The following is a 26440-nucleotide window of genomic DNA, read 5'->3' as shown; positions in this document are numbered from 1 at the left end:
TAAATGACAAAGTACAGTTTTTATTTTTTTCCAGTTTACTGATGAAAAAAGAAATACCCATATATCCTCGAATATAAGTCAACCTCGTGTATAAAGTCGACTCAAATATTTGACCCTCTTAAGCTGGAATATTTGATTGACTCAAGCATAAGTCTACCCAGCAAAGTTAATAGTTGCACTTGGGGACCAGGAAGCATTAACAGCTGCACTTGGGGACCAGGAGGGATTAATGACTGCACTGCATACAGTATTGCAGCCATTAACCCCTCCTGACCCTTAAAGTGTAACTGTTGGGCATAAAATAAAAAAAATGAATTCTTTATTTTTATCTGGTAAACAATCAATAAGGATGCTAACCAGGCAATCCAAAAGTTAAAAATCACTATTACTGTTTTTGTTGATAAATGATCATTCCACAGTTTACCTGACTCTTATTTGGTATATCTGCCACACAAAGGAAGTTGCAGGGCATGCTGGGTTGTCTTTTTTTTGCTTCTTTACTTTCCCCTCAGACTTAACTAATGCAGCCTGATTGGCTGAAGCCTCTTTGCCTCCTGTTTTCCCCTCCCACACCTCTGGTCCTCTCTGATTGGCCAATATTTCTCATGCTGAGGCAATGCACTTTCTATTGCAGAGCTGGGTGGGAGTGCCTGAAGACTGGGAGGAGGGCGGGCTATGCATACACAATCAGGTAGAGGAGAGTAAGGGAGGAAATTACAACAGGATTGGCTTCAAGATAGACACAGTTAAAATGGAGAACCCTAAGAATGATTTTTTTTTTTTTACTATAAAAAAATCACTAAAATAAAAACATGGACAGTGCAATACATATGTTATGTATGTAGAGCAAGTGTTTATCTACTTACATATGTGTTTTTTTTCTGAGATAGTATGGCTGACAGCTCCTCTTTAAGTGCAGCCAATAACTCCTCCAGGCCCGTACATTACATTACGCACATTAGTGTGCTCAGTGTTGCTCGTGAGTCATGTATAAGTCGAACCCTATACTTTTATTTAGTGAGTCAGACCTAAATTTCTAGACTTATAGTCGAGTGTATATGGTAAGTACATATGCCTATATCATAATTACAATGTTAGTATATACATATAAACACCAATATAAAACAGTTTATAACAATAAAAAAATATGGCACATAGAAATCCTTTGGACTCTTTGGTCCATGTCACAGTGAGGGTCAGATGGTCACACACAATTTGTGTGCCTGAAGTGTCAAAGTCTACGCAGACTCAAAGTTTATTTCCACTGCAAAGTTTTCAGTATAGAGTTTTCCAGACTTCTCTTTGTGCGGATTGTCCAGCTCATTTTTCGATAGATACAGCCTAAAATTAATATTGATAATCAGTATTATTGTACTTTCCCTTATAATACGAAACTGAAAAAAATCCTATGATACAGAGATAGGGACTATAGGTTTATTCTTAACCTGAATTCGTTATTAAGTCGGAACACTGTTTCACCTCTATCCCCTGTGTCTCCTATGTGCCCCCCTTTGCCTCCAGTGTCTCTTTCTCTGCCTCTAGGCCCCTTCTGTGCCTCTCTGTCTCCCTGTATGCCCCCTTCAATGTCTTTGTTCCCCCCTCTGTGCCTCTCTGTCCCCTTCTTTGCTTCTTAATCCCCCTCTGTGGCTACCTCTCCGTTTACTATGCATTAAAAGAGCTTTAATGGTACTGCTAAATTATTTGCTTTCCTCCCAAAATCATACAGATAAGCTAACTGGCTTCCCCCTAAACTGACTCTAGATTATGATGGACATGTCTATGGTAGGGATTAGATTATGAGCTGGGGGAGATGTCTGCACTATATAAATACTTATGAATATGCATTCAGTTAGCATTGGCTGCAACCAGGCAAAGCACAATAAACACCTACAATGCATGTCAAACACTTACTTGTTGTTTTCTACAAATGAAGTATTGAACCAGAAATAGAATGGACAGTCGTCGTAGCCTTTTGGTAGACCCTAAGTGATAAGAGATGAAAATTTGTAACAATGACGCTGTTAGAGAATTGTTTCTTGCAATACAAAATCCCTCATTTATTTTAAACAGCAAGAAAACTGTATATACAGAGTACGTCTTTAAAGCGAACCTCCAGACTAAAAATCTACTCAGCAGCACTGAAAAGGCTTGGTGTTTCTTTAACAGTTTCACAACATCAGAATTTTGTTTTTCTTACCAAAGCCTAATTTTTAGCTGTACTGAAGCTATGCGACGCCCCATCAAAGAAAACTGCCTGGGCATTTTTCCCCTGATGCTGTGCAAAGCATGATGGGATTTCTAATGTTGTTGCTCTCGTTGCCTAGCAGCTGGAAGGGGTGATCAGGACACAGGACAGTTGGAACTGTTTCTCATGCTCCCTGTCACCTCCTTTCACCCAAAAAGATGGCTGCCCCATGAAATCCCAAACATTTCCTGTTTTTTTAAAACAGGGTGGGTAAGAGATTATATCAACTATCTATTTTAAATAACATAACTAATTTAACTAAATGTCAGTATGTTTGTTTAGGCTGAAGTGCCTCTTTAAATACATTAAAAGAGACCATAATTCTGAGGGTGTATTGGAACATTTTGCTTATGTTTCATGAAGGCCACAAAGCAGCTTATCTGCTAGGTGCCCAGACACCCAGGCATTTTAGGCTGGCAAAAATGTAAACAAACCAAGCGGGAACACATAACATTGTTTCGTGGTATGACGGAAGGAAGTTCCATATAGGGTTAGCCACATTTACGGCAGCGCAGTGTCTTTTCAACCACATGACCAAAGGAGCCAATAGCAAGGTCCTATGAGGTGATGTGTTGTTGGGACACACCCACCGGGGGTGACATTGCTAATGAATGCTTGGGAAGCTGGTATATAACAGCTTACATAGTTTCAGGGGGTTACGTCTTCTCCTTTAGTGCATCTTCTTTTTACTTAGCTCCACTTCATTTATGCTGTAGTTTCTCTTAGTGTAACATTTAGAGTATTCTTAAGATAAACATGAGTTATTCACTAGGACTATCTCATGAATGCAATGCAATGCACTGCCAATACCTGAACTGATCTTCATATTCTCGCTTTCCTTTGCTGAGGTGATGAAGATTGCTGATGTACACACCTGTATACCTGTACTTGCCAACGTTTCTGTCAGACTGAGGAGTGTTAAGCCGTTAATTGCAGCCATTCGGGCTGCTGGTGCTGAAGAACGGTGTGGTAACCAATAATGAATTCTTTACAAAGTAAAGAAAGATGTATCGAGATGTTAAATCCAGTTTATGTACTCATTGTATTAAGTGTACAATGTGACATGCCCAACTAGGTTCAGAACTGCTGACAAAGAGGAACTCCAGTGAAAATAATGTAATAAAAAAGTGCTTCATTTTTACAATAATTATGTATAAATGATTTAGTCAATGTTTGCCCATTGTAAAATATTTTAAATCACTGATTTATATTCTGACATTTATCACATGGTGACATTTTTACTGCTGGCAGGTGATGTAGCTGCTGCTTGCTGTTTTGGCAGTTGGAAACAGCTGTAAACAGCTATTTCCCACAATGCAGCAAGGTTCACAGACAGGAAACTGCCAAGAGTACGTACTCGGAATTTCTTTGTGGGAGGGGTTTCACCACAATATCAGTCATACAGCTCCCCCTGATGGTCTGTTTGTGAAAAGGAATAGATTTCTCATGTAAAAGGGGGTATCAGCTACTGATTGGGATAAAGTTCAATTCTTGGTCGGAGTTTCTCTTAAAAATTGTGCCGAAGGAGGCCAGGCTTGCGTCAGCTCCCCCGCCCCCAGCACTCAGGACTTCCAGTCCGGTTGCTAGGAGATGGCCCTTTGGGTAGATTAAAATGTGAAATAACTTTTTTTTTTCTTGTGAACTGGTCTAATAGCCCAAGAGACTCTGTACCATTTCACAAGTGGTCACAAGCTCAGGTCCCACTACAACGGACCCAAGCAGGAGCATTATACTGCTGTCCCACTCCATGTGGCCTACTACAAGATTCTCTGCAATTGTGCAGCAGAAGATAAATGTCCTCAAAGCACCTGTCTAGAAAAATCCTTCCTACTGGGATGGTCTGTGAAAAAGTGGACCCATTAAAATGGATTGGTGTGGGCCCACGGGAAATAATTTCCAGCTTCATCCCATCCATATTTGTCTGATGCTGGTTCATTGTAGAGCGGACCCAGTGCAAACTGAGCCACAGACATTTTTACACTAGTTAGTTGGGTTTAGTGTGCAGGCCCACTGATCTCTCTGTGCTAGTGGACCGATGTGAGAGCAAGCTTCAGTACAGCCTAGTGTTTCACCCACTGTGCTATGTTGCTGCTATCAGGCCAGTATCCAGGCGAACTTTTTAAAAATGTGATCTTACATACTTGACATTGGCCTCAATTCTCTAAGTAGTTTAAACTAGTCTACTGATGGTTTGGTGTAAATCAGTTGCATCAAGAGGGAATTCACCAATAATTACCAAATGTTTTAGACCTGCTCTAAACCTTCGGTAATTAGGTCAGTAAAGCAGTGGAAATGATCAAAAGATGCAATTCACAAATGAGTAGCTATGACTGACAACCTTCTCCTCTGATGAGCTCTCCTCTGGATACAATTAAACTCCTGCATAATTCATTCAAAAGGTTCCATCCTCACATCTAAAATACCTCAGAGAATTACTTTACTGACAGAAATCAGCTGGTCTAATCTCTGCCAGAAAAAGTGGGCGTGGTTACTCCTTGTTTGCCTTTGTGAATTGCATCTTTTGATCATTCCCCTGCTTTACCGACCTAATTACCGGATGTTTTAGACCAGGTCTATAACATTACAGCAAACCATCAGTAGACTGAAAACCATCAGTAGACTAGTCTAAACTGCTTAGTGAATTGAGGCCATTGTCTCTTATCATTCACGCGCATGTGGGAGACAATTAAGGATAGTGATGGGAAGATATTGTCTAAGTGATGCAAATGGGTTCTGTGGAAAAGTTCAATCAATGGAGGCTCCACTTCTTATATAAGGCCACTTTTCTATGGGTAGCTAAACAGCCCTAGCTATGCCTCTGCACTGCTCCCCCCCCCTCCCCCCCGTCATGAGGCTAGCTCAGGCATGGGCAAACTCGGCCCTCCAACTGTTACGGAACTACAAATCCCACAATGCATTTGCCTTTATGAGTCATGACTGTGGCTGTCAGACTTCTGCAATGCATTGTGGGACTTGTAGTTCCTTAATAGCTGGAGGGCCAAGTTTGCTCATGCCTGGGCTAGATTCTACTTAACCCCCAGCCACCAATCAGGACAATTGTTCTGAATGAGATAGCAGGATATGCTTCCTCCATACTGGCTTTAGAATAAGAAACTACTTCTAGGTCCCCCTCTTCCCCCAGCAGGATGATGAAGCAAGTTAATGAAAAAAATGCTGTTTATACTGTCTTGGTAGGTACATTGCACGGTGTGATGTAAACTGACATTATGTGACGCCGAGTGACTACTGAGAGTGGAGAATCCTCTGCCCTAGTGATAGGAAAGAATCACAGCAAAATAAACATTCCAATAACAACCAGAATCCTTTGCACATGGATCAACTCTTTATTTAAAAAGTTCTCCACTGTGCAGAGACTCACTTAGTCCCTAATTGAAGGCTTAAAGTGTACTCGAGGTGATATGTGACATTATGAGATAAACATGTGTATGTATAGTACAAAACTTCCTAATAACCAGGCTGCTTTACTTGTTTTATTTTGCTGCCTGAAAGAGTTAATTTTTGGGCATGCAAGTTACAGTTTCCATCTTGTTGGTACTTTGTCGGGTATATAGTAAACATCACTGATAAGCAAATTACAGCCATTAAAGTTGACCTGACAGAATGCAACTTCTGAGTGCAAGGAGAGATAAAATACATGAATGTGTGACCTTATTCTAACTCTGGGACACTTAATAGGCTGCCACTGCGTAGAGACAGTAAAACATTCAACCAACTTTGTAAATATTTAAATGTAAAAGAAAACCATGAGATATCATAAAAAGTCATTTTTAGGAGTAGGAGATTAAATATAATTGTTTACATAATTGTTTATCTCATCGGTTTATTTTCACCTTGGGTTCACTTTAAGCGTTAGAGATCTTGGATCAATCAGCATGGATTGCAAATGCTTCCAGCTTGATGCACATTTTGTTGCAATTTATGTGCATATTGATACTGGACCAATCCATGTTGGCAACATGGATTGATCTGCATACAAACTGCAACAGAAGTTTCATCAAGTTCGAAAACTTTGCATCTCGCTGATCATTTGTAATACCGTAGGAATTCTTTTCTCTTATCAAAAGAAAGGTGCTAGAATCCATTGTTTTTTGCCATAGTGTATGTACTGTATAACTGTTATAAACCAGATTTTTACATGTTGCTCTATGAGTTGATGAAAGCCGATTTCTGATTGGATGACTGTCCCCTCATGCAGTTACCACGTTTCTTTTTAATACAACCATTGGCATTCTTTCTTTTTAAATTTGCACTCTCTGCAGTATGAAGATGGAAAGTTTATAGCCTGAACTGGGACCAAATCCAGACAAAGGGAATCAGGGCACCACCAAATACAAACTGACCCCACTACGGCTTGAACTGCTTCCAGCAGGGGTTTGATACTTATTGATTGGCTTTTGTAGGCTCCACCCACTTTTCTGAACATTAATCCCAGTTACCCAGTGACCAACTTTGCAAACTTTGAGAACCCTGCCATAAACAGTGTAAGAATGGCTGCAGTTGACATTTTCCCAGTGAAATTTGTATTTGTCTCTGCCCACTGATGACCTGGCGTTGCCCGGGTATGTATTTGGCTGGTGTTGGCTGCACCCACTTTTTCTAACCCTAACACACAATTACTCAATTACCCAATGACCAGGAGCGCCGCCAGCATACAGGCGAGCCACGCCCCCCGCTTGGGGCCTCACACAAAGGGGGGCCTCGCTCTGCTGCTGGCGGCGGGGCAGCAGGAGGGTGTGCGCAGTGGCGGGGGGAGCAGACAGAGCAAAGTTTCAACTCACCTGCCTCGATCCTGCACACAGCCTCTATCTTCATCCTGTCCCGGCGTGCGGCATCTGTCGCTATATTAACAGCGCCCCCTGTGATGACGTAACTGCATTGGATCACAGGGGGCAGGATGCAACAGACACCGGGACAGGAAGAAGATAGAGGCTGCGTGCAGAATCAAGGCAGGAGAGTTGAAACTTCGCTTTGCCCGCTCTCCTCGCCCCTATTGCTGGAGACACCTACCTATCTAACCTATATTAGGGGCATCTACCTATCTAACCTATACTGAGGGGTTCCTACCTATCTAACCTATACTGGGGGCATCTAGCTATCTAACCTATACTGAGGAGTACCTACCTATCTAACCTATACTGGGGGCACCTACCTATCTAACCTATACTGGGGGCACCTACCTATCTAACCTATACTGGGGGCATCTACCTATCTAACCTCAAGTTATGGACTGCTTGGGGCCACCAAAACCTTAGCTGCGCCCCTGCCAATGACCAAGTTTGTGAGCTTTGCAGTCTTTGGCATCAATAATTTGCATTGAAATGAAACAAATCTGATTGGCTGTGGCTCCACCCCCTTTTCTGAATGTGAACCCCAGTCACCCAATGACCAACTGTACCAGGTTTGAGACTTGTGCCATTAACAGAACAAGAATGGCAGCAATTAAATATTCTCCTTGAAAATCAATAGGTTAATTTTGATTGGCTTTTGTAGGCTCCACCCACTTTTCTGAATATTTATCCCAGTCACCCAGTGACCAACTGTGCAAAGTTTGAGAACCCTGCCATTAACAGTGTAAGAATGGCTGCAGTTTGCATGTTCCCAGTGAAATTTGTATATAGTCTCCACCCACTTTTTGGTTATGGGAATAAAAAGTATCCTATATGTTATTCCAGGTAATGTACTATGTGTGCCAAATTTCATTCAAATCCGTTCAGTCATTGTTGCGTGACTAGGTAACAAACATCCAAACTTTCGCATTTATAATATCAGTGAGATTATTATTATTATAAACGATATACACAATACATACATAGACATATAGCTATGGTAGAGATAAGATTGTGAGCCCCTCTGAAGGACAGTTAAATGACAAGATAATATACTCTGTACAGCGCTATGGAACACGTCGGCGCTGTATGAATACTAAAGAATAATAACACTTTATAGTAATTGGGACAGGCCTCCCTGAAACTAGTCTGGGGACAATTATACAGTCCGGCTTTCCTTTATATCAGTTTTACACTTTAGATGACAGCATGATTAATATAGCATTCATCATAGCACAGATCAATGTATAACTACTTACGGCACTAGATTCAAATCTGATCTTAATGTCTCCACTGATAACCGGACAAGCTTCCAAACTAATCACTACCGAATTGTTTCCAGCATCATAGAACAACTGCGTGAAAAAAATGTGAAGGTTTGTTAAACATGCACATAGCATACGATAGAATTAGCAATATCCGATGAGGCTACAGAAGTTAGGTCGCTTTCATATGGGCAGCTGAAGGCAATGAATTCACCGCCTGTCAGCTGATCTCTCGCAAGGGAGTTGCTAGCACTTGGTAGCAAGCAATTGAACAGGCAGCCCCCCATGGAGTCACATCCGAGCACAGCCACAGCTGCGCACAGGCGCAATATTTTGCTGCTGGGTAAAACGCTGACACACGTGAGGTTAAGACAGGCATGGGCAAACTTGGCCCTTCAGCTGTTAAGGAACTACAAGTCCCACAATGCATTGCAGGAGTCTTACAGCCACAGTCATGACTCATTAAGGCAAATGCATTGTGGGACTTGTAGTTCCTTAACAGCTGGAGGGCCAAGTTTGCCCATGCCTGGGTTAAGACCACTGCCATTCTGCTGCATTTTAATAGCACCTGAATGGTGGTCGTGGGCGGCAGATGGGACACTAAACTGCCTGAGAAGCACGTCTGAAAGAAGCCTTAAAGTGACCCTGAATGGAGGCTGCCATATTTAATTCCTTTTAAACCATGCAAAAAGTGGTTTGTCCTACTTGCCATGTTGGCTTCTGCAATGCTTGAATCATACTCCTGAAACAAGCATGTGGCTAATGTAGTCAAACTTTAGTTAAGGCACCAAGGGATGCTAAGGGGTGCCCTAACATATGTATATTTATTCAAACCCAAAAATACAAATATTAGGACCATGGCCCATATGCAATTAACTTTTTCTCCTAGGCGATAATTTTCCTATTCTCGTTAAAATACCTTTTAAGCATTTTACTATTGATAAAGTTGTTAAAAACGTACTATCAAAATTATTTTGGGAATTTTCTTGCTTGCTGGTGGTTTTAAAAGCATTTTATGGCACGGTGTGAAAATATCGCCCATGAGAAAACTCAGGAGAAAAAGTTAATGGCATATGGGCCCATGTGTCTTACCGTACTAATAAAAGGTATTCAACTGTTTTACGATATTGATTTTAAAAAATATCACAAAAAGACAACATCAGGAAGTCTGTAATCAGGATGATACCATATATTGGCTAACTTAGAGGTAAAAAAAACCACAAAGTATGCTTTCGGCTAATAAGCCTTTGTTAGCCTGATGGCTAACATGGTACAACACTCTACTGCTTGTAAAAAAACAACATCAAAAAGACCACAGTATCTCCACCTTAAAGGCCATCATACATTTTTATTTAAAGGACTTAAGAGGTGAAATTTGTAAAAAAAAGTTCAGTACCTGCGTTTATTCTGTATCCACGGAGGACGCCATACGCGCCCTCGGTTTACTTCCGCCGGGTCCCCCGCTCTGTGCCAGACCCCCGGTCGGCTCCCGACCCCACCGCTTGGGTTGGGCTCTCAATCCACAGGTAAAATGGCCTCCTGAGCTTGCCGTGGCTGCGCATAGATGCAAGTGCGGCTGCGCAGCTCTAGGGCCTCCGCCTCCGATCCACGCACAGGAGACAGCCTGTAGCAAGGACGTGGCTGGAAGAGCCCTAGAGCTGCGCAGCCGCACATGCGTCTATGCGCAGCCACGGCAAGCTCCGGCGGCCATTTTACCTGTGGAATGAGAGCCCGACCCGGTCGGTGGGGTTGGGAGCCGACTGGGGTTCTAGGACAGAGTGGGGGACCCGTCGGAAGTAAACGAAGGGTGTGGGTGGCGTTCTCTGTGGATACAGAATAAACGCAGGTACTGAACTTTTTTTTTTTTACAAATTTTACCTCGTAATAATAATAATGTAATGATTGTTGAAAATTGATTTGGAAAGGCCATTCTTTAATGGAGTGGCCAGGAGCATTAAAGGAATGTTGAAGTGAGAAGAATATGGAGGCTGCCATATTTATTCCCTTTTAAACAATACCAGTTGCCTGGCAGCCCTACTGATCTATTTGGCTACAGTAATAATACAATACAATAATACAATAACATTTGTAAAGCGCTTTTCTCCCATAGGACTCAAAGCACATAGTTGTGTTTCAGATTAATACAGGGTTGCAGGCTGGGTTGTGTTACAGAGGAGATAGTCAGATGTTCATGAATGCCAGACTAAAGAGGTAGGTTTTCAGTTTAGACTTAAATGCTTCCAGGGATGGAGCTGTCCTGATTGGGTGTGGCAGGGAGTTCCAAAGTGTAGGGGCAGCATGACAAAAGGCTCTGTCTCCAAAGGTTTTGAGGTGGACTCTGGGGGTGACCATGGTGTTACGTCCTTTTGATCTAAGATTGTGGGGGGTGTGATGCAGTTGCAACAAGTCCTTTAGGTATCCAGGGCCCAAATTGTGCAAGGATTTGAATGTCAGTAAGCCAATCTTAAACAGAATTCTCCATTTTATTGTTAGCCAGTGGAGTGAGCTCAGGGTTGGTGTTATGTGGCAATGGAGGGGTTGGCTCGCAGCCTTGCGTCGGCATTCTGTACTAATTGCAGGCAGCGTAAGTCTTTCTTATGCAGGCCTGTGTAGAGGACGTTGCAGTAGTCTAACCTTGATGTGACGAAGGCATGAACTAGGGTTGGAAGATCCTCTGAAGGAATTAGGTGTTTAATCTTTGCAATATTCCTTAGGTGAAAGAAGGAATGTTTCACAACAGCTGAGATTTGATTCCTGAAGCTTAATTTCCCATCAATCAGTACTCCCAGGCTGCGCACACAGTCTGAGTTGTTCAGGTCTGAGCTCCCTATCCTTAGCGGTGTTGGTTGAGACTGGGGCTGCTTTGCTGTTGAGCCCTGGCCCTCGATAACAAGAACCTCAGTTTTGTCAGCATTAAGTTTTAGCCAATTAATATTCATCCACTCCTGAAGCTCAGCTAAGCATGAGTTTATTTGTGGAGTAGGGTCTGTGACGCCAGGTTTGAATGACAAATATAGCTGGGTGTCATCAGCATAGCAATGATATGTCAGGCCATGTTAATGTCTGAATAACACCAGAAACAAGCATGCAGCTAATCTTGTCAGGTCTGACAATAATGTCAGAAACACCTGATCTGCTGCATGCTTGTTCAGGGTCTATAGCTAAAGGCATCAGCAGAGGATCAGCAGGACAGCCAGGCAACTAGTGTTGCCTAAAAGGAAATAAATATGGCAGTTTACATATCTGTCTTACTTCAGTTGTCCTCTAAGTGGAGGGAGGATGGGGGTTGGGGAAGAGCATCAGTATTCTTGTATTTCGTATGTATATTTGTTCCCCATTATTTGTTTGTACTTTGTACAGCGCTACGGAAGATGTTGGCGCTATATAAATAAAAAATAATAAAATAATAATAATAATATTCAACAAACAGCTTCATTATATTTGCACTGCAATAAACAATACACAGCTACTGGTAGCACTAGCAGTGGTGTGAATAGTATTATATTACATCTCTGTGTTCTGAGCAGTGCTGGTCGTAATGGAGAAAGCTACGCTTACGGATCATTACGCGTAATTTTACGCTATTACGCATTACGAAATTACGCTTACGGCATAGACATTCAATTTCGGTACATGTCTATAATTACGCATAGCACTTACGCAATTACGCGTAAGTATACCGTAATTCAGGTTATTACGTTATAGGCTTACGCGTAAAAACCTACTAGCAATTAATGCGTAAGGTCATGCCAAGCGGAAAAGTTGACGCATGGATCAATGTTAGGTAGCCGCCGACTTTAAGGGTTAATAGCAAAGCCCCCTTAAGTGCTAAGAGCCTCAAATTTGGAGAATATATTAAGGAGATCAGAAGGAATAAGAGGAAAAATTTTTTTTTCAAAAAGACCTTATAGTTTTTGAGAAAATCGATGTTAAAGTTTCAAAGGAAAAATATATACATTTAAAAACCCGCCGACTTTAACGGTTAATAGCAAAGCCTGCTTAAAATTTAGGAACACCAAATTCACAGGGTATATTAAGGGGATCAGTGGGAATAAGAGTAAAAAATTTTTTTTCAAAAAGACCTTATAGTTTTTGAGAAAATCGATTGTTAAGTTTCAAGGGCGAAAATGTCTTTTAAATGCGGAAAATGTCAGTTTTTTTTGCACAGGTAACAATAGTGTTTTATTTTCATAGATTCCCCCAAGTGGGAAGAGTTTTACTTACTTCGTTCTGAGTGTGGGAAATATAAAAAAAAAACGACGTGGGGTCCCCCCTCCCAGACCTCTTTAACCCCTTGTCCCCCATGCAGACTGGGATAGCCAGAATGCGGAGCACCGGCCGCGTGGGGCTCCGCACCCTGACTATACCAGCCCGCATGGTCCATGGATTGGGGGGTTTTGGAAGGGGAGGGGCAGCCAAGCTTTCCCCTCCCCCTCCGAGCCCTTGTCCAATCCAAGGACAAGGGGCTCTTCTCCACCTCCGATGGGCGGTGGAGGTGGAGGCCGCGATTTCCTGGGGAGGGGTTCATGGTGGCATCTGGGAGTCCCCTTTAAAAAGGGGTCCCCCAGATGCCCACCCCCCTCCCAGGAGAAATGAGTATAGAGGTACTTGTACCTCTTACCCATTTCCTTTAAGAGTTAAAAGTAAATAAACACACAAACACATAGAAAAAGTATTTTAATTGAACAAAAAACATAACCACGAAAAAAGTCCTTTAATATTCTTAATTAACCATTAATACTTACCTGTCCCTTTAAAAGCCAGTTCCCACGCAATATCCTCGGAAATATACTAATCAGTTACAATGTAACAAAGTTATTACAATGTAACAACTTTGTTACATTGTAACACCACCGCACCCGACGTCACTCGCCGCTCACCCGCCGGCCGCCGCATACACGCTAGTCCCCGCCGGCTCCCGCCGTCCACTCCGCCCACACCTGTCACTCATATACATGCTGGCACCCATGGGTGCCAGCATGTATATAGGTGACATGTGGGAGAGGCGGGGAGGGCAGCGGAGCCGGCGGGGACTTAGCGTCCCTTCACCCGACAGAGCTCTGAGCTATATTAGCTCAGAGCTCTCGAAAGCATCTTTGTATTTGGGCTCCAAGGAGCCCCATTGGTCCTTAGCAGACCAATGGGGTTCCTTCAAATCAGAAGGAACCCCATTGGTCTGCTAAGGACCAATGGGGCTCCTTGGAGCCCAAATACAAAGATGCTTAGAGAGCTCTGAGCTATATCTCAGAGCTCTGTCGGGTCCTGCAGCACAGACGCGGCGGCGGCGGCGGCGGTGAGTGACGTCGGGTGCGGCGTAGTTACAATGTAACAAAGTTGTTACATTGTAATAACTTTGTTACATTGTAACTGATTAGTATATTTCCGAGGATATTGCGTGGGAACTGGCTTTTAAAGGGACAGGTAAGTATTAATGGTTAATTAAGAATATTAAAGGACTTTTTTCGTGGTTATGTTTTTTGTTCAATTAAAATACTTTTTCTATGTGTTTGTGTGTTTATTTACTTTTAACTCTTAAAGGAAATGGGTAAGGGGTACAAGTACCTCTATACTCATTTCTCCTGGGAGGGGGGTGGGCATCTGGGGGACCCCTTTTTAAAGGGGACTCCCAGATGCCACCATGAACCCCTCCCCAGGAAATCGCGGCCTCCACCTCCACCGCCCATCGGAGGTGGAGAAGAGCCCCTTGTCCTTGGATTGGACAAGGGCTCGGAGGGGGAGGCGAAAGCTTGGCTGCCCCTCCCCTTCCGAGACCCCCCAATCCATGGACCATGCGGGCTGGTATAGTCAGGGTGCGGAGCCCCACGCGGCCGGTGCTCCGCATTCTGGCTATCCCAGTCTGCATGGGGGACAAGGGGTTAAAGAGGTCTGGGAGGGGGGACCCCACGTCGTTTTTTTTTTATATTTCCCACACTCAGAACGAAGTAAGTAAAACTCTTCCCACTTGGGGGAATCTATGAAAATAAAACACTATTGTTACCTGTGCAAAAAAAACTGACATTTTCCGCATTTAAAAGACATTTTCGCCCTTGAAACTTAAAAATCGATTTTCTCAAAAACTATAAGGTCTTTTTGAAAAAATTTTTTTCCTCTTCTTCCCAATGATCCCCTTAATATACCCTGTGAATTTGGTGTTCCTAAATTTTAAGCAGGCTTTGCTATTAACCGTTAAAGTCGGCGGGTTTTTAAATGTATATATTTTTCCTTTGAAACTTTAACATCGATTTTCTCAAAAACTATAAGGTCTTTTTGAAAAAAAAATGTTTCCTCTTATTCCTTCTGATCTCCTTAACCTCCCTGGCGGTTTAATTATTTTGCCAGGGAGGCTGCGGGAGGGTTTTTTTTAAATTAAAAAAAAAATATTTCATGCAGCCAACTTTCAGTTGGCTGCATGAAAGCCCACTAGAGGGCGCTCCGGAAGCGTACTTTCGATCACCTCCGGCAATCGAAAGTAACAAGATAGGCCGCAATGAGCGGCCTATCTTGTTTCGCTTTCCTCGTCGCCATGGCGACGAGCGGAGTGACGTCATGGACGTCAGTCGACGTCCTGACGTCAGAGCCGCCCGATCCAGCCCCTAGCGCCGGCCGGAACTGTTTGTTCCGGCTGCGCTGGGCTCGGGCGGCTGGGGGGACCCTCTTTCGCCGCTGCACGCGGCGGATCGCCGCGGAGCGGCGGCGATCGGGCAGCACACGCGGCTGGCAAAGTGCCGGCTGCGTGTGCTGCTTTTTTCAGAACTCAAATCGGCCCAGCAGGGCCTGAGCGGCGACCTCCGGCGGCATACCCCGAGCTCAGCTCGGGATTACCGCCAAGGAGGTTAATATATTCTCCAAATTTGAGGCTCTTAGCACTTAAGGGGGCTTTGCTATTAACCCTTAAAGTCGGCGGCTTTTTTATATTATACGGGAGCGTAATATTACGCGATTACGGCAGACTGTGTAATTTCAATGGGAGTTTACTGTCTTACGCGTAATTTGTTACGCGTAAAACGTAACCCTACGGTCTACGCGTAATTAATTACGCGTAATACCGTAACCTTACACGTAACGCTTACGGTGCATTTGTAGTGAATTACGATGCGTAATTACGCTAATGCGTAATTTCGGCCCAGCACTGGTTCTGAGTTCTTACTAAATATCAAGAGGTGCAAGATGGCAAGCAGGATTGCTCGTATACAACAAATTGCGGATTCAAGTGATTTCAATCACGGCTCCACCCACTTCTGGATTGCAGTGATCGTGATTACGGATAGAATCGAAGTTCCGAATTTGAATGTGATTTCGAGTCATAATTACGCATTACATCCGTAATCATGAGTTGGAATTTGTGATTACTTTAACGGTTGATAGCAAAGCCCCAATACGTGCTAGAAACACCAAATTTTCAGGGTATGTTAAGAAGAACATTGGTAACAAGAGGAAAAACAATTCAAAATAACCTTATAGTTTTTGAGGATATTGATTTTAAAGTTAGCGGGAAAAAAAGTAAAGTGTAGCAAAGCCACTGTGCTAAAATGACAGATATTGTACTATTAACATATATATAAATGTTTGTTGTTTTTTTATGCTCAGAGTGTGGGAAATCTTTAAAAAAGACCTTACTGTTTTTGGGAAAACTGATTTTAAAGTTATAGTGCAGAATGTGGGAAATGTTTCCGATGCCGCCGACTTTAGCAGTTAATAGCAAAGCCCCCTTATGTGCTAGAAACACCAGATTTGCAGGCTATGTTAGGAAGAACACGGGGAACAAGAGAGAAAAAAATCAAAAAGACCTTCTAGCTTTTGAGGAAATCGATTTTAAAGTTAGAGGGGAAAAAAGTATAGCAAAGTCACCGCTAAAATGACAGATAATGTACAATGAACATGTATATAAATGTATTTGTATGTTCAGAATGTGGGAAATAAAAAGAAAAGTGGAGAGAGGGGGCGTGGCTACAGAGCATGGTGGCTGCCTGATCCATCAGCTCTGTAAAGGACACTGACAAAGCGGCTCACTGCGACTTCCACAGCACCCATCCACCGCTAAAAATGGCAGAGGATCGTTACAGAGACTCCCCGGAGTGGACCAGAGTGCAGCCCAGGAGGAAAACTTATGCTCCAAGGCCAAGAAGACTGCTTGATCTTTTTGAAGAAGAAGGGCAAGATGGCGCCCGCCATGAGGACAGGGGACACCATGATGCAGCATCACGGATTCCAGCACATCCAGGAAGGTATGATGCCCTCAGACATGGCGAAATGTCTCCCATCCACTCCACCTTGCCACCCAGAAGCTCCTTCCTCAGTACCCCAGAGTCCCCAGCTTTTAGAAGCAGAAGCCCGCTGAAGCATGCCGCCGATACGGAAAATAATACGGAAAATAATACGGAAAATATACGGAATCCGGAAAATATACGAAATCCGGAAAATATACGAAATAAGGCAGGCCAAGCTGTAATTACATCATCCCCAGCGTCCAGCTATACAGACCCATTCCTTGACATTCCTGAAACTGACCAGCCACTCACACTAGCAATGATGAAGGGTCTAATGCAAACTTTTAGATCAGCTTGGCAATGTGACATGCAGGCAATGACAGAAGCTATGACAACTATTGCCATTAAAACAGACAAAAGGGTCTTGGGGTTAGAAGAGAAACTGAAGGTGGTTACAGTGGCATACAACGAGCTGGTAGGCTCTCATGAAGCCTTAGTTGTGGAAGTAAAGGAACTAAAGGAAAAACAGACAGATGCGGAAGATAGAAATAGGAGAAACAATATCAAGTTGAGAGGAATTCCTGAAAATGTAACTACAAGTCAACTTAGAGACTATGTGGGAGACGTGTTAAAAACAACTCTGCCAACATCTTCTGACATTGATAGAATCGTGGACAGAGTACACAGGCTGCCTAAGCCTGCTCACCTAGGCCCAAATGTACCAAGAGATGTGATCATGCGGGTACATTACTACCATATTAAAGAAGCTTTCTTGGACACTACTAGAAAAGGCCAGAGACTGCCTAAACCATACCAAGATCTAATCCTATACTCAGACTTGTCACAAAATACTCTTAAAGCAAGAAGAGCTTTTTCTACTGTTACCACTACTTTAAGAGCCAACAAAATAGAATACTCATGGGGCTTCCCCACAAAACTGAGAGTAACAAGACAAGGAACCAGATATATATTTCATACACCTCAAGAAGGCCTGGACAAGATTGCGAACTGGAACATACAGATCTCGGCTCCAAAGCACAGACCATATATCCAATCTATGGACACCACTCCTGCAGCTGATGACAAGGAGGAAGCTGGAAAATCCTCTGTTGCCGAAGCAAAAGACACTTGAAACATGATGGGATACTCAGTGTTCTTTTTTCACAAACTTTCCCCCCCAGAGAACTCTTCTCCATACTTTCTTTTTATTCTTCCCGGATACCATCTTGAGGAGGAGGAGAATTGTTCACACATATAGCCCACGGCTGTGGGCTAAGTTTCTGATGCTATGACCTGGATAGGTCATCAGTTTTTCTTGTTTGTTTTATATTATGTTGTTTTTGTTGTTGTAATTTTTATGTTTTTTCCTCTAGGTTGGACTGTTTTTGATGAGGACACTATTTCTAATATTTTTGCGAAATCTAGACTTTTTAGATTCTTTATACCTGTTTATGCATATTTCACTGATTTAACTGAAATTTTATATTTTATAGCAAAAAATATGTCATTTTTTCCATCTTTGAGCCTGCAACAATCTTTTTACTGCTTATCGCAGAGACGTAAAAAAATACGCAAAAAGGCCCATTTTTCAGTATTGCATGCATTAACTTCTTTTTCTCCCACCTTTTTAGTATATGCTTATGACTGTATTTTCTCCAAGAAAACTAAACAAGATACCATGAACACATCAATTAGAACCTTGATTACCACCAAATGTAAGTGCATTATTTTTTGTATGTATGTCCAGAACCATTAAAATTGTATCTCTAAATGTGAGAGGGCTGAACTCGCACAGAAAGAGATACCTGACCCAAAAACTAAGTAAAGACGAGGGAGCTGATGTGATGTGCTTGCAGGAGACCCATCTTAATAAAGAGGGGTCTGCCAAGTTTAAATTATATCAGTTTTCTACTATATTTCACTCTACACTAAAAACAAAGAAAAAGGCAGGGGTATGTATAGCAATAAAAGATTCAATAGGATTTGAATTGCAAGAATCATTCAGTAGCAAAGATGGTAGAATGATTGTTTTGGTTGGGAAAATAGATACTCAACTGTATACAATAGTCAACATATATGTCCCAAATAGTGGCCAAATTAGATTTTTGAACAAGAAATTTAAAAAAATTGATAAAATGTCCAAAGGTAATTTATTAATTACAGGTGATTTTAATTTAGTAGTTGACCCATTGATAGATTGCTCATATCAGAAGAAAAAATTTCCCTCTACCTTACGACCTACCCTTATGAATCATGAGTTATATGATGCCTGGAGATGTCTGCATCCAGGAGAGACTGACTACACTCATTATTCACCGGTTTTCAAATCTTATAATAGAATAGACTACTTGTTCACAGATAAATTCACACTCCCTTTAATTAAAAAAATTAATATTAATACAAGAACGTGGTCAGATCATTCCCCTATAATATTTGAATTACAAGTGTTAGGCTCCCCACCCCCTACTTATACATGGAAAATGAATAAATATATCTTATACTCAGAACAATCAGCCCCACAAATTAAACAAAAAATAGAAGAATACTTTGAGCTAAACAATAGTAAGGACGTATCGAAAGCTACTATATGGAATGCCCATAAGGCATTTATAAGAGGAGTATTTATACAACAAGGCTCCATAGAAAAAAGAAAGGAAAAATATAATAATATCTTAAAAGAAATCAAAACTACGGAGAAGGCCATATTCGATAAAAAGGAAGTGACCCTAATACCTAAAGTAGAAGAAAAGAGAAAGGAACTTAGTGAAATGCTACACTGCCAATATGATAAGTGGCAATGTATTATGAAAGAAAATTGGTACTCAGATAGGGATAAGGCCGGTAAAATTATGGCAAGGAAGATTAAGGGACGAAGAATAGCTCATAGAATTCAAAAAATAAAACATCCAAAGAAAAATTTAACAGTGCATCACCCAAAAGAAATTGTAGATGCTTTGGCAACCTATTATGAATCTCTATACAACCTGAAACAAGATTCAGAAGTACACCAACCCACTCAAATAGAAATTAAAAAGTACTTAGATAGTGTGGATCTTCCCACACTGGATGAATTTGAAAAAAAACAAATTAATATCCCCTTCCAAATGAATGAGGTTGAAAGAGCAATCAAATCCCTTAAAGAGTAACTGTCAGGCTGCAGAAGCTAATTTAAACCTCTATTCTCCTGTGTTAAACAGTTTAGAAGGAAGCTCAAAAGCCATTAGTGAAGATAAACATTTCAGTTACCTTTGATGTGTGCTTATCTTAACCTCTGTTATAGACCCATAAAGACGCAAGCCGCAGCTAAACTGCAAAGCATTCTGGGGCCCTCCCCTCGGCTGCTAATGAGACGGTACAGCAGCTTGTGTAATCAGTCCAGAGCGAAGCACTGATAAATCTCCGGGCAGACTACACTGCAGGAGTCAGCTATTGTTCCTAGCCACATGGCTCATTAATATTCACTGCACACCGTGTTGTTCAAGAACGAGTGTATCTGTGATCAGAAGCAGGCAGGACATGACGACACATTTGGCTTCACAAACATGGAGCCTGCCATGAGCTGTCAGGAGCATCTATCTCTGCATATACTATATACAAATTCTGTGAAATCCAAACGTGGACAGTGAAATGCATATGTAATGTAAGTACAGCCAATCTTTAGCTACTGATATATGTGTTTATTTTCTCTGAGACCCTATACCTAACAGCTCCTCTTTAAAAGAAATAAATCCCCAGGTATAGATGGTTTCCTAGGTGAATATTATATGAAACATATGAATCTGCTGAAAGCCCCCTTAACAGATCTATATAACGAAGTAGCTAAATTAGGTACCTTCCCTAAAGAATCATTAGAAGCTGTAATTTCACTAATACCAAAAGAAGACAAAGATTTAACTGATCCCAGTAGTTACAGGCCCATCTCTTTATTAAATGTCGATTTAAAAATTTATGCAAAAATAATAGCCAATAGAATAGACCCCCTAATTCCGAAACTAATTCACTTAGATCAGGTAGGATTCGTTAGAAATAGAATGACCAGTGATGCTACTAGAAAAGTTTTGGCAATACTACATGAGCTAGAATGTAATAAAAGGCCTTCTCTGTTAGTCTCTTTGGACGCAGAGAAGGCCTTTGATAGAGTAAACTGGACATATTTATCCACTGTACTAAATAAATTTGGTTGTGATGGTTTTTTACACCAAGCCATAATGGCCCTCTATACCAAGCCTTCAGCTAGAGTAATCTCTTCAGGCTCTCTTTCTGATCCATTCAACATCACTAACGGTACAAGACAAGGCTGCCCCTTATCACCATCAATTTTTATCTTAACACTGGAGCCACTTGCTCAAAAAATTAGAGACAATAAATTAATAAAAGGAGTCAAGATTGGAGATCAGGAGACGAAGTTAGGTTTATATGCGGATGACATATTGCTATATCTTCAGGATCCCAAAATATCATTAAGGAATTTAGAATTAGAGCTCAACCTTTTTTCAGAGGTCTCATATTACAAACTAAATAAAAATAAAACTGTGATCCTTCCCTGTAATTTAGATACCAACTCAATAAACTCTCTTAAAAAAATATCCCAATACTCATGGACAGAAAAAGCATTTAAATATTTAGGTATCTACATCACACCCACCATTGGCCAAATTTATAAAACAAATTATGAACCCTGGATATATGGGCTTAAAACCCAATTAGATCTATTAGCAAAATTAGAATTTTCATGGCTAGGGAGAGTTGCAGCTGTAAAAATGATGATCCTCCCTAGACTATTATATTTATTTAGAAACCTTCCTGTTAAAGTACCCCAGAAATTCTTTACCCCTATACAAAAAATGATCAACAAATTTGTAATATGTAACAAATCACCCAGATTCTCGTATGACATACTAACCTTACATGCCTCTGACTTGGGCCTTGGAGTACCAGATATTGGTCTATACTATAGAGCAACTATTTTAGAGCAATCTAGAGAGATTTGGATTGAAAGTAACAAACAATGGGTAACACTAGAACAATTACAACATCCTATTGTCCCTTATAAAAGTTTATTGGAAACCAAACTTCTGTGGAAATCAACATTAAAAATTCCCAACCCCATTACAGCTAATACTATCAAGATTTGGAAGGATTTTACTCAAAAATGCACAAAGAATCCTATATCCACCAAGCAAATACCTATCCCATTGGGTAATATCCACAATGTAATAAAAAAGATTTCTATAGAAAATTGGGTAGAGAAAGGAATAACGACCGTAGATAAACTACTCCAGGACTCAAAGATGAAAGCATTTCAAGATATTGTACGAGAATATGACATTCCAAGGTCAGAAGAATATAAATATCTAAAAATTCAGAAATTTTTTAAATATCACTTCCCCACTCCAATATTACTTCCTCCACTCATAGCTAAACTTCTATCCCCAGACCAACAGCATCTGAAAGGTACTGCAATATTTTACAGAACCCTGCTGACAAATAAGGGAGGCTCACCTCAATGGCAGCTCACAAAATGGCAACAATATTTCAAGGAAGACATAGAAAGGGAAGATTGGGAGAAATCTATGAGATCTCTGAAAAAGGCTTCTCATTGTATATCACATCATGAGAATTTACTTAAGATGCTATGGAGATGGTACCTGACTCCGAGTAAAATCTCCAAGTTTGACTCCAATGTCTCACCTTTATGTTGGAGGGGATGTGGAGATGAAGGCACCTTGGAACATATTTACTGGGAATGTCCCAAACTACAAAAAATGTGGAAAGAAATTGAGCTAATATTAAAAAAACTACCAGTAAGCCTATCCCACATCCCACCAAAAATGGCCCTATTACATCTAGATATTATAGATATACCACCAAAAGAACGTATACTATACAACCATATTTTTGTAACTATAAGAACCCTACTAGCTGAAAATTGGAAAACTAAATATGTACCTGGTGCTGAGGAAATCATTAAGAGAGTCAATTTTAATCTATCGGCAGAAAAGAAATGGGCAATGAATACAGGGGTCCTTGAACCCTTTATGAGAAAGATAGAGTACTGGTCTTTAATCTACCCAGAGACGGAAATTTTTGATTATTAATAACATAAGGTATGCTGATATGGAGATAAATAGATGCAAGACTTCTGTTCTCTTCCTCTCATATTTATAGAGATAACGAGAAAAATAAAATAGAAATCTTATTTTGGTTCTAACTCACTCTGATACAATACTAACAAATGATTCAGGTTTAGGTTTTCTTGTAATACTGAGTTTATGGAGAATAATAATGGAAAAAAAAAAAACGAAGAATAAGTTATGTTAAGTTTTCACTATCTTTATTAATAAAGTATAATAAGGAATACTGTTTAGTATAAAACAATGTTGTAGATTTTATAAGGTTGTTATCTTTTGTAGCCTAGTTCACCTGTCCTGCTGCCTAATTCACACTAAAATCTAACCTAGAAACCTCTGGATGGTTGCTGGTCAACCATCTAGTGGGGTGGATAAGATTGGCAGCTAGACACTCTGTTTATAGAAAAATGGCTCGGCTCCCTGGGATCTCTGTAGGGTGGTTTTATTCCCCCATTTCCCAGGTTGAGCTGAGTCCATTTAAGGAAAATATTGTACTATGGTGTTCTGGACTGCATACAAAATAGAGTTGTAGAAATATAGCTTAACCAGGCTTGTATGTATACTAACTTTGTACACCTATACCAAGAGATTCTGTTTTATATATGATTATATATGTAATATATTATGTTATGTAAGATATATAAGACTTATTTATAAGTCTGATGTTGTTAAAAATTTTCAAAAACTGTTCAATAAAAATTATTGAAACATAAAAAGAAAAGTGACGTGGGGTCCCCCCTCCCGAGCCTCTTTAAATTTGGTGTTTCCAGCACGTACAGTGGGATGCGAAAGTTTGGACAACCTTGTTAATTGTCATAATTTTCCTGTATAAATCGTTGGTTGTTACAATAAAAACATGTCAGTTAAATATATCATATAGGAGACACACAGAGTGATATTTGAGAAGGGAAATTAAGTTTATTGGACTTACAGAAAGTGCGCAATAATTGTTTAAACAAAATTAGGCAGGTGCATAAATTTGGGCACCACAAAGAAGAAATGATATCATTATTTAGTAGATCCTACTTTTGCAAAAATTACAGCCTCTAAACGCTTCCTGTAGGTTCCAATGAGAGTCTGGATTCTGGTTGAAGGTATTTTGGACCATTCCTCTTTACAAAACATCTCTAGTTCATTCAGGTTTGATGGCTTCCGAGCATGGACAGCTCTCTTTAACTCACACCACAGATTTTCAATTATATTCAGGTCTGGGGAATGAGATGGCCATTCCAGAACGTTGTACTTGTTCCTCTGCATGAATGCCTTAGTGGATTTTGAGCAGTGTTTAGGATTATTGTGTTGTTGAAAGATCCAGGCCCGGCGCAGCTTCAGCTTTGTCACTAATTCCTGGACATTGGTCTACAGAATCTGCTGATACTGAGTGGAATCCATGTGTCCCTCAACTTTACAAGATTCCCAGTTCCTGCACTGGCCACACAGCCCCACAGCATCATGGAACCTCCACCATATTTGACTGTAGGTAGCAGGTGTTTTGATTGAAATGTTGTGTTGTTTTCCTCCATGCATAACGCCCCTTGTTATGCCCAAATAACTCAATTTTTAGTTTCATCAGTCCACAGCACCTTATTCCAAAATGAAGCTGGCTTATCCAAATGTGCTTTAGCAACCCTCAAGCTGCTCTGTGCTGTGGGTGGAGAAAAGGCTTTCTCTGCATACAGCATCTTCTTGTGTAAAGTGCGCTGAATAGTTGAATGATGCACAGTGACTCCATCTTCAGCAAGATGATGTTGTAGGCCTTTGGTGCTGGGCTATGGGTTGACTCTGACTGTTCTCACCATTCGTTGCTTCTGTTTATCCAAGATTTTTCTTGGTCTGTCACTTCGAGCCTTAACTTGAACTGAAACTGTGGTCTTTCCTCAATATGTTCCTAACTGTGGAAACAGACAGCTGAAATCTCTGAGACAGCTTTCTGTATCCTTCCCCTAAACCATAATGGTAAACAATATTGCTACTCTTCAGAGATATTTAAAAGAGGAGGGAAAATTACAATTGATCCCCTTAAATACTCTTTCTTATAATTTGAGTCATCTGTGTATGTAGGTCAGGGGTTACTGAGCTTACCAAGCCAATTTGAGTTCCAATAATTAGTTCTAAAGGTTTTGGAATCAATAAAATGACAACAGTGCCCAAATTTATGCACCTGCCTAATTTTACTTAACCACCCTGGCGTTCTATTGAGATCGCCAGAGCGGCTGCGGGAGGGTTTTTTTTTTATTTAAAAAAAACTATTTCATGCAGCCAACTGAAAGTTGGCTGCATGAAAGCCCACTAGAGGGCGCTCCGGAGGCGTTCTTCCGATCGCCTCCGGCAAGCATAAGTAACAAGGAAGGCTGCAATGAGCAGCCTTCCTTGTTTGGCTTTCCTCGTCGCCATGGCGACGAGCGGAGTGACGTCATGGACGTCAGCCGACGTCCTGACGACAGCCGCCTCCGATCCAGCCCTTAGCGCTGGCCGGAACTATTTGTTCCGGCTGCGCAGGGCTCGGGCGGCTGGGGGACCCTCTTTCGCCGCTACTCGCGGCGGATCGCCGCAGAGCGGCGGCGATCAGGCAGCACACGCGGCTGGCAAAGTGCCGGCTGCGTGTGCTGCTTTTTATTTTATCAAAATCGGCCCAGCAGGGCCTGAGCGGCACCCTCTGGCGGTAATGGACGAGCTGAGGTTAAACAATTATTGTGCACTTTCTGTAAATCCAATAAACTTCATTTCACTTCTCAAATATCACTGCGTGTGTCTCCTATATGATATAATTAACTGACATATTTTATCATAACAACCAACAATTTATACAGGAAAAACATGACAATTAACAAAGTTGCCCAAACTTTCCCATCCCCATACTGTACGGGGGCTTTGTGATTACTATTAAAGTAATCACAGATTACGACTCGTGATTATGGCCATAAACCGGGATTATGGGTCGAATGCGTATGAAATTACAGATGCATTCGAAACCGCAATCCGTGATCGTAGCTGATCACGGATTCCGATTTCGAGCCCATGATTGTGTGAATCGGCCCGTAATCACGGGTTACCCGTGATCAGATCACATGGTCGTGTTGAGCACCACTGGTGGCAAGCAGGCGAATTACCAATATCAGGTTGATATTGATGGTTTACCTGATCTAATATTGTATTGATAACATAGTTATTAGCTTTACTAGTTAAAGGACCACTATCACAAAACATTATAAAATATAATATACATTCATATAAGATGTACATTTGGGCCAAAGAAAAAGGCTCTATATACAGTATGTTCCTATGTCTCGGTCATTTATAGTAGGCAGTAGAAATCTGACAAATCTGACAGATTTTGGACTATTCCATCTGTTCATTGGAGATTCTCAAGGTTGTCTCTATTTTCAAAAACACTTAATGAACAGCAGTTGCCGCCAAAATAGTGTGTAACTAACCCAGGAGGATGGCTGACATGTTTATAAAGATCCTTTTTCTAAAGGAGGATAGTATGCAGAATGATATTCCCTACCTATCCTGTACCCAAAATTGAAAGGCTGACAGTGTGGCACCATCTACAGGGGTCCACAAATATGTAAAATCATTAAACTCTCCTCTCCTGCTCTCTTGATATTCCGGTTTTATGGATGTGGCTACAGACCTCGGCATACGCTACCTTGCAGTTCTCTTGTGTTTCACAAACACACTGGAATACAACTTGTTTCTTCATGATTATCTGGACGCTTATGTCACTTCCATTGCTTTTTCC

At 41.2% G+C, this 26440-nt stretch overlaps 1 protein-coding gene across 2 annotated transcripts; it reads right to left on the bottom strand.

The window, feature by feature from the left end:
* On the bottom strand, nucleotides 1-26440 carry LOC137543986 (phosphatidylinositol 3,4,5-trisphosphate 3-phosphatase TPTE2-like). 2 transcript variants are annotated; one of them, XM_068265042.1, is made up of 4 exons: nucleotides 26333-26440; nucleotides 8352-8447; nucleotides 1912-1982; nucleotides 1-1341 (listed from the first exon to the last, which is right to left on the bottom strand). In XM_068265042.1, exons 1-4 carry the CDS (start codon nucleotides 26399-26401, stop codon nucleotides 1239-1241), a joined length of 339 nt encoding a protein of 112 aa, XP_068121143.1. In that variant the 5' UTR covers nucleotides 26402-26440; the 3' UTR covers nucleotides 1-1238. The 2 variants fall into 2 exon arrangements, with proteins under 2 accessions (XP_068121143.1, XP_068121144.1); XM_068265043.1 differs by having other exon boundaries at nucleotides 26348-26440.

Source organism: Hyperolius riggenbachi, chromosome 2 (assembly GCF_040937935.1).
Source record: "Hyperolius riggenbachi isolate aHypRig1 chromosome 2, aHypRig1.pri, whole genome shotgun sequence".
Classification (NCBI taxonomy): Eukaryota; Metazoa; Chordata; class Amphibia; order Anura; family Hyperoliidae; genus Hyperolius; species Hyperolius riggenbachi.
This window is presented reverse-complemented; position numbering and strand designations above follow the sequence as displayed.